The 8,917-nt window shown below is 35.5% G+C and overlaps 1 protein-coding gene across 1 annotated transcript; it reads left to right on the forward strand.

Moving 5' to 3' along the window:
* Positions 1–1,091: 1,091 nt before the first annotated feature.
* Positions 1,092–7,475, forward strand: LOC107495756 (probable E3 ubiquitin-protein ligase RHG1A). Its single transcript, XM_016116918.3, has 6 exons — positions 1,092–1,597; positions 2,375–4,202; positions 4,614–4,664; positions 6,604–6,702; positions 6,793–6,939; positions 7,027–7,475. The coding sequence occupies exons 2-6, from the start codon at positions 2,478–2,480 to the stop codon at positions 7,165–7,167; spliced, it is 2,163 nt and encodes a 720-aa protein (XP_015972404.1). The 5' UTR covers positions 1,092–1,597; positions 2,375–2,477; the 3' UTR covers positions 7,168–7,475.
* The last annotated feature ends 1,442 nt before the right edge of the window (positions 7,476–8,917 follow it).

The raw sequence follows: 8,917 nt of genomic DNA on the forward strand, positions 1-8,917 counted from the left end.
TAAATTTTATAGTATATAGTAGAGAATAATTTTTTATATATCAACAACTATGCAAAATCATTTTAGATAATTATTTAGTAATTAAGGAAATTGTCATCATATTATCATATAATAATAATGGGGGATTTACATAGCTTCAAATAACATGATATTTTTTTATTTTTAGTAGATGATAATATAGAATGAATTCATATTAGTATAAATAAATGTGAATAATTAAATTGATTTCTTCACCTTTTTTCTTAGTTGTGTTTGTAGACAAAGGACAATGGGGGATACACATTTCTTTATCTCAGCAAAGAAAAATCAAAATCAAGGACCCATACAAAACATCACCCATTTGGTAAGCTGCCAAACAAGGCACCCTTTCAGCCTCTCTGGCCCCTATTCACATCTCATTATTACTACTCCCATTACCATTAATTTTCTTTATTCTTACTTAATACTAATATTACCAAACTAATTATAATAACAATAACAACAACCATAGTGTATCCAATTAAAAAGAAAGTAATAATTATATTGCATTAGAATTCAATTTTCATGACCAATTAATATTTTATTTTTTATTTTTATACAAGTATCTAATCACAAAAATAATATTTTTTTTTACAATCACAATTTAAATAATCCTTTAAATAAGAATATTAAATGATAAAATTAAATCTATTATCTTATTCCATCCTATCCATTACCATTACTGTTAAATTTCTTAAATTTTTTTAATAAATAACAAGATAAAACTTTTTAAAATAAATTAAATTACACGATCACTATTTTAAGAAATATAATTCGAATCGAATCTGTAAAATAATTAAAAAATACAAAAAATTAGAAAAAAATATATGATAATCATATTGTAAATCATCCTAAAAAAATATAAAAATATAATACTAAATTTCTTAATATAATAATAACACTAAATTAATAACAAAAAGATATAATAAATATTCCATGAGAAAAAGAGAAACTAAATAAGTATGATATATTCATAGTCTATTACATGATTCCATTGCATTGTTTATTAATTATTTAAATAGTAAATATCATTGAATGTCTTTGTTGGAAGGGGAAGCTGCTTCTCTCCTCCTTCAAGGCTATGACTTTTGCACACACAAACTCTTATTCACTCTCTCTCTCTCTCTCTCTCTTTCTCTCTCTCTCTTGTTGGGTTGTTTTTGTAAATTGAAGATTACTGTCTCTCTTTAATCTCCCCTCACATTTTTTCATTCATATCTAATTTTTATAAATCTTTTTTTTGTTTGATATAATTTCATTCCATTCTTCCTCTCACCACCACCAAGAGCAGAGCAAAAAAACACCATCTTTTTCTCCTCTTAACCCTTTCTTCATATCTTTCTCACTCTTCATCCATCTCTCTTTCTTTCTCTCTTTCTCTCCTCTATTCTTTTTTGTTATTTTTTTGTGCTGCCCAGGTGGGTGAAAGAGGAACAACAAATCTAAAAAAGCATCTACAGAGAAAAAAAAGAGGAAAAAAATCATCATGGGGTGCTTTCTTTGTTTTTGTTATTAACCATCCTTTGATTATTTTTTTGTTTATTTTGGTGATAGATCGGCTTTGTTTCATTTTCACCTCGTAAGTTTTCTGCACTTTGTTACCCTTCATTATTGTTTTGTTTGATCAGTCGGTGGTTTTGCTTGGATTGATGAAAAAGCTGTAAAGTTTGAATTTTTATGATTTTTTAAAATATTATTTTTTTAATATTTGTTTGTTCGGATTTGATTGGGTCGTTCAACTTTGCAGAAACGATTCAACGTTGTTTGTGTAGCTAGCTGTTATTTTCTTGCAAATCCTTTTTGTTATTGTTGTTGCTGTTGTTGTGGGTTGTTTATGGATTTTGCTGGGTGTTGTAATTGTTCATAATCCACCGTGGTTTTTAATTGGTTTTTCAAAACCCCAATTCGTTGTTGTAGCTTGATCTTGTTTAAAAATTTTACCTTTTTTGTTGTTTCTTGTTCTTCATATGTTGGGTAAAAAGGAGTTGACTTTGCCTTTATTCTATGAGCTATTCTCTTCCTGATTTGCCCTCTATTGTGTTTGGTAAAATTTCTGTGATGATAGTGTCATTCGGCAATGCGCATTAGTGGTTATCTGTTGCAACATTCTTTAGTTGATAGAAGAGGATTGAGTAGTGTTTTGTTGGTGGTTGTGGTGTTTGCAAATGTTTCCATGTTCTTTGCTTCACCTTAAGCTTTAGGGGTTATGAAGCTGAATTCCGACTTGCGGTTATCGATGTTTGCAGCATCCTTTATGTGTGTTTATAGAGGATACTTCTTTGATTGTTTTTGTTCCATAATGTAGAATTGGTGTTTTTGCAATGCTTGATTATCACTTTCATGTTTTGTTTGACAGGACTTGTGAACTTGTTGCATGCACTTGGTTCTTCTTTATTGAGGAATTCATATTCATACATTTAAACTATATTGAGTTTGGGAAACTTAAATAGATTCCCTCAATGCAAGGACAGCGAGATACGATCGGTTCCTTGCCAGAAACCTTAGAATTTGATTGTGGATCAACATCGAGTGGTGCAACCACTGCCACAGTGAATCAGCAGATTTGCTGGAATAATATGCGGAATCCTGCAGATAACCGAATACCCGAGTACATACTTCCCCCAAGTGATGTAAACCCATCTTATGTGAGCCCTTTGAATCATGGATGGCAGAATTTGAGTGGATGGAGTTTAGGTGAGCCAAGTTACAGTAATACTCAGAATGAGGTTAACATTAACAATGACCAGAGAAGGGAACTAGGATGGCCATCTTCTATAAGTTTTGGTGCTCCTACTGGTTCAAGGCAAGAAGAACGACGTGTTGAACCGACTAATGCTGTCTCAATGGACAATACTAGTACTACTATGTATGTGCACGGTGCCAATTCTCATATGATGCCTCCGCAGAATCTTAACTTGAATGCAGGAATGGGAGACAGTAGTAGTGCTAATAGCCATCATGTTGAACATGCTAACTTGCCAAAGTCTATTGGACCGGTGAATGAGCATGTTCCTCCCCCGCTTATTGGTTCTGGTCCTTTGATGCTTCCTTCGGCAAGTAACAGCCTTTTGTTTGAGGATACTGATGGTAGACCAGGTTGTTCTGTCGACACTCGCCGTGTATCTTGTAAAAGAAAGGCTGTTGAACGCAGTGTTGGACAATGTTCTGATGGTGGAAGTTCTAGCTACAGTCAGCCTACAGATGGCAGTGCTTGGAACACGCTGCCTACTCAGGATTATGTTGGCGGTAGCCTTGGCAGATCTGCTTCGGTGGATAGGGTGAGTGCAAGACTCGGACTAAGTATGGGGGATGGCCCCTCTGAAAGCATTCCTGAAGCGAATGTTGCAGGAAACCCGGAAAGCTTCCATAGGAACTTCCGGTTAAGGGTAAATCCTTCAAGTCAACAAAGTTCCATTCCTGTTCCTCCTCCCGCTGCATTCTCAACGGGAAATGTGATTAGAACTTCTGGTATTACTCCGTCCGCTCCAGTGTTGCCAAGATTTCATCCGGTTGATAATTCTCTAGATGTGAGACCAGTACCAACTGTAGATACTATGATTCCTCAAAGTCAGCCCCTTCTAGTTCATGTTCCTGCTTTACCAAGGAATATGCAATCATTTAGGTGGGGTGGCGCTTCTAGCTCAGCAAACAACCATTCATCAAACTCGGCTATACCTGCGGATAATAGGGACAATAACATACCTCACGAGGACGCAAGCTCAAGAAGCTTGCCTAGAAACCTCTTTGAACACCCGGTGTTTGCACCCGGAACCAATTTAAGAAATTTGGCTCGAAATCCGACAAATAGGGCTCCGAGTAGTGGAAATTTAAGTATTCCAGGAAATGTTGCCGCTGCTTCTTCGTCGCGATCTGGGTCGCATTCAGCTATCAATCCATCGTCCGCCTCTCCATGGGTTGCTCGTCCTAATCCTCAGCATTATCCACGAAGGTTATCTGAATATGTTCGCCGGTCTTTGTTTCCTCCTCCCGGCTCCGAGGCTGGTGGAAGTTCAAGCAGTAATTATCCTTCCGCACGTGGTCCTGACTCGAGGGCACTGCCATCTGGGGCTCACCCGGGAACACCCTCGTGGTTGGAGAGGCCAGGTGATCATGAATATGGAATTCCCTATTCGATACGGTCATTGGCTGTTGCTGGTGAAGGAAATAGTAGACTCGTGTCTGAGGTTCGTGTTTGTTTCTCCCTTATATTGCATTTCAATATTGTCTTATTTGTTACTGATGTAGTGATGTGCATTATTTATTCCAAATGTGTGGGTGAGATTACTGTCGTTTATTTAAATTTTAAATATTACCTTAAATCTGATTTTCACCACAAAATGTAGCATTTCTTGGTTTTGGTCCTTTTAAAACACTTCTGCATCATTTTAATCCCTTTGTTTCGGAACAAGTTTAAATAGTCCTGTTTGCATCACTTTCAGACCCTTTGTTAGTAAAAGGAAGGACTAAGAAGTTGAAACTTTTTTGATGGACTGAAATCAGAATCAGAATGTTCTAATAATACTATTGAGAGCTGCAATATTTGTAGTTCTTATGTAAACAATTTCTGTTAGTTGACATTCTTTTATTTTGTGCAGCTCCGAAATGTGTTGGGACTCATGCGTCGTGGTGGGAGCCTGCGATTTGAGGTTAGTCTTCTCACTCACTTATTAGTCCGGACATGATGACTTAAAAATGGTTTGATTTTCATTTGGCTGTGATGCAAATTGTTTAATCCTGACATGGTGACTTAAACAAGCTTTCAAATGATTTGTTTTGTTTGAAATTCTGATTAAGCTTGTACACTTCTCAGTTTTTCTGTTCAAAACTTTTAAACATGATGAACTGGTTGGTAATAAATCAGAATCTGTGGCTTTGATTGAGCCAGAAAAAATGTGGAATTTGCACACAATTTAATATTCTTTCATTACCTAAATTTGAGGTAATAATATATCATGTGTTTAAGATATATGAGAACATATTTCTTTGTGTTTGTGTGCAAGTTTATCAAATTTGAGAGTTCAGACAAACTTCTGAAACTTAAGTAAACTCGAATTGTAAACTCAACTTGTAAACTTCGATACGACTTAAGTTGAGAGTTTAATAATGTTGTGTGTAATGTGAAACCAGCATTTAAAGATTTTCTCTATGCCACTAAAAGAATGCTGTGTGAGGGAATCTGTAGCCTGTAGAAATGTAGGCACGTTTCTTATCTTACTTTGTTATGTATATGATATTGTTTGTCGGTATTTTAAAATGTCCCAATTTCCAAAGGGAAAAGAGGTAAAATTTGATTTGTATATGTGTTTGTGAGAATGTGTGTTAAAAAGATTAGAGGTATATAGGATTTTGAACAAGACTTTCAATATTTAGAATATACATTTGTTCCTTTGATAAATTGTAATATGGTTACATATTTATATTTTCTTAAATCCAGTTTGATCTTTCTTGGCTTCCGTAGTTACTTTCGATTGCGATTAGGATCCCAGGACTTTAGGCATCTCATATTGCTCAGTTTGTCAGAGTTTTCTGCTATCAGGATCTTGTAGAGAAAAAAGTTAAGTAGGAAATGAAAACAAATAATATAATTTTATTGTTTCCATGTATATACTTTCCCTTGCTAAACTTCTGAAAGGACAAAAAACCAACCAAGCCATTCGGGTGTAACTAATGTTTAGGTTAATGTTGAAACTTGAAGCCTTAAAGAAGGCTGTGGAGTCTGGCTGAGGAGTTAAGTGACTTGGTCTCTCAGAATGAAATTTCCATATCCATAGACTTTTGATTCCTTGCTTGTTAGTTACATGAGCATAAGGGCCCCAAATAAATTTTCTATATTATGTATATGAAGTGTAGATTATGTGAGAAAACAGAAAACCTGTAGAAGTTTCTATAAGAAGAGTAGAACATATGGATAGTAGGGCAACATGTAGAGGAACAGGGGAGACCAACGAAGACTATATAGTATTAAGAGAGAATCACCAAAAAAATATGTTGATTTAGATGACTTGCTTATAGACATAGTATATGATAGGACAAATTGGAAACCGGTTGTTCCATTTGGCTGACCACGGTTTGTGCGAGAAGTGTTTTTGTTGTAGTAGTAATAATAATGTGTACTTCTCTATTAAAATAGTATGTGATGAATTTGTGTGCCACATGTCTATTCTGTGATTTTTGGGGCATGATTTTGCGTTTTGGAATTAATCATAAGAGTTGAAGAAAAGACACTTGGAACTGATCTGGAGTCCACCAGTTTTGAGTGTCTTCTTGAATAGCTATAGCTGCCCATAGGCGCAAGATGTAATGGGGGTTCGGGGTTTTTTAAGTTTTGGGAGCATTATTATTGCTGCTGTTGCCGAATAACCGAGTTTACTCTCTATGTACCATGTACTATCAGTAAAAGCTGTTTGCTGACGTGTAATCACACGCTGCGACATAGGCAAAAGGGGTTAACTTCCATACCACTATAAAAACAAAACCAGTTTTGGCTAGAACTTATATACATTGGCAATGCATAACTATTGAACTCAACCCTTAACAGCATAGTTTTGTTCATGTGGTAAACTTGTTTTTGCATTGTTTTCGTAGGACGTTATGATCCTCGACCAATCAGTGTTTTCTGGAATTGCTGATATTCATGATCGGCACAGGGATATGCGACTTGATGTTGATAACATGTCATATGAGGTATGAACTGAAGTTCTCATCGTGTTATGCATCTTAGGTCGATGCTTCATTTTAGAGTGTTTCGCATGACAATACTTTTGAGTGTAACAGGAATTACTGGCTCTGGAAGAGCGCATTGGAAACGTGAGCACCGGATTGAACGAGGAAACCATATTGAAACTCTTGAAACAGAAGAAACATTTGGTCGAGACTGGATCTCAGCCAGAGTCGGAAGCAGAACCATGCTGTGTTTGTCAGGTAAACTCAATCGACCAACCTTAATACTCGCTCCACCTGGATTCACGTGTGCTCACCTTAGTGCCTAAACTTTGCGATTATGTGCAGGAGGAGTACAAGGACGGAGAGGATATCGGCACGCTGGATTGCGGCCACGATTTCCATACAGAATGTGTCAAACAGTGGCTAAAGCACAAGAATCTGTGTCCGATTTGTAAGACAACAGGGTTGGCAACAAAAACAACATAAATTTCTCTCTGGCAAGTGGGTTCTATCTTGTTAGGAAGATTGAAGAAAATTGGCACAATTAGGCAGAAAATTCTGGTTAATTGAAGCTGAATTCTCTTAGTTTCTTTTGGTGCATGCCAAAAATTGACCTTTCTTTTTATTAAGCCTTAGCTGAATTTTATTATTAGCATTTTTGTCTCTTTTTTTCACCCCTTAATTTATCTAAGCCAATGATCTCTTGATTAAGGGTGACAGATGAGATTATTGGTGTGGATGGAGGAGTATTTTATTGAACTATTAGTTGATAAAGCTTGTTTTACCGTTATTAATTTTTTTTTACATTTCTTATATTCTCTTATTTGATATTGAGTTTTGTTGTGTTTGATGTATGGTTTAAATTATACTAGAACGAAAAATGATAATGTAATTATATGGTAAACCGTTGATGTTGATTTGGGGAGGTTAGTCATTCATACATTTTTAATTTTATAAAGAAAAATAGAGGCTTTTGGGTGTTATAAGTAAAATTTCAAGAGATAACTGTATATTTTTGCAAATGAAGAGGTAGTGTAATTTATACTTTAAATTTAAGTTATGTCCATAAGGGTGAAGAGAAAGGTGGATAAAAATTTCAATAATCTTTTTATTGTTTGTGATAACTTACACAAATTATATGCAAATTATATGCCAAGTACCCAAGAAAAGTGGACTCCTATTTCAGCAGAATGACAAAGGGCTAAAGGGAGAACTTATTAAATTATTTTAAATAATAGATAAAAAGGATATGATGTTAATTGTTAACTAATGTTTGTTTTAATAAAGAGAACATTTTAAAATCAATACAAAATAATTTTATAGAGTTTTGAATTATAAAAAAATTATTCAAGAAATTGAATCATGAATTTAAAAAAATTGTTATCATGATAGTAATTTTTCATGACTAAATAATTACCAGTTTTTAACCAACTTTGTTTTTGAGAATAGGACAGGATTGGATAGAAACATGCGGTTGTTTTTGAGAATATGACAGAACAATATACTGAGAACATGACAAGACATAAAAACAACAACAACAACAAAGCCTTGTCCCACTAAGTGGGGTCGGCTACATGAATCAAACGACGCCATTGTGCTCTGTCATGTATCATGTCTACAGAGAGACCGTTTACATGTAGATCTCGTTTGACCACCTCATGGATGGTCTTCTTAGGTCTTCCTCTGCCTATCGCCCTTTGTCCATCTTCCATCTCATCCACCTTCCTGACTGGATGTTCTATCGGTCTTCTTCTCACATGTCCAAACCACCTGAGACGCGATTCAACCATCTTTTCCACAATGGGTGCTACTCCAACTTTCTCCCTTATATCTTCATTCCTTATTTTATCCAATCGCGTGTGACCACTCATCCATCTCAACATCTTCATCTCTGCCACACTCAGCTTATGTTCGTGCTCTCCTTTAGCCGCCCAACACTCCGTACCATACAGCATAGCCGGTCTTATAGCGGTGCGATAGAATTTACCTTTAAGTTTTAAAGGCAATTTTTTGTCGCATATAAAACTAGACGCACTCTGCCATTTTGACCAACCTACGTGGATCCTATGATTTACATCTTGTTCAATCTCTCTATTATCCTATATGATGCACCCAAGATACTTAAAACTTGTAACTTTTCGTAGGATGTTCTCTCCAATTTTCACCTCTATATTGGAATTTTTCCTTCTCAGACTAAACTTATATTCTATATATTCCGTCTTGCTACGGCTTATGC

The sequence above is a fragment of the Arachis duranensis genome, chromosome 6, assembly GCF_000817695.3.
Source record: "Arachis duranensis cultivar V14167 chromosome 6, aradu.V14167.gnm2.J7QH, whole genome shotgun sequence".
Lineage (NCBI taxonomy): Eukaryota > Viridiplantae > Streptophyta > Magnoliopsida > Fabales > Fabaceae > Arachis > Arachis duranensis.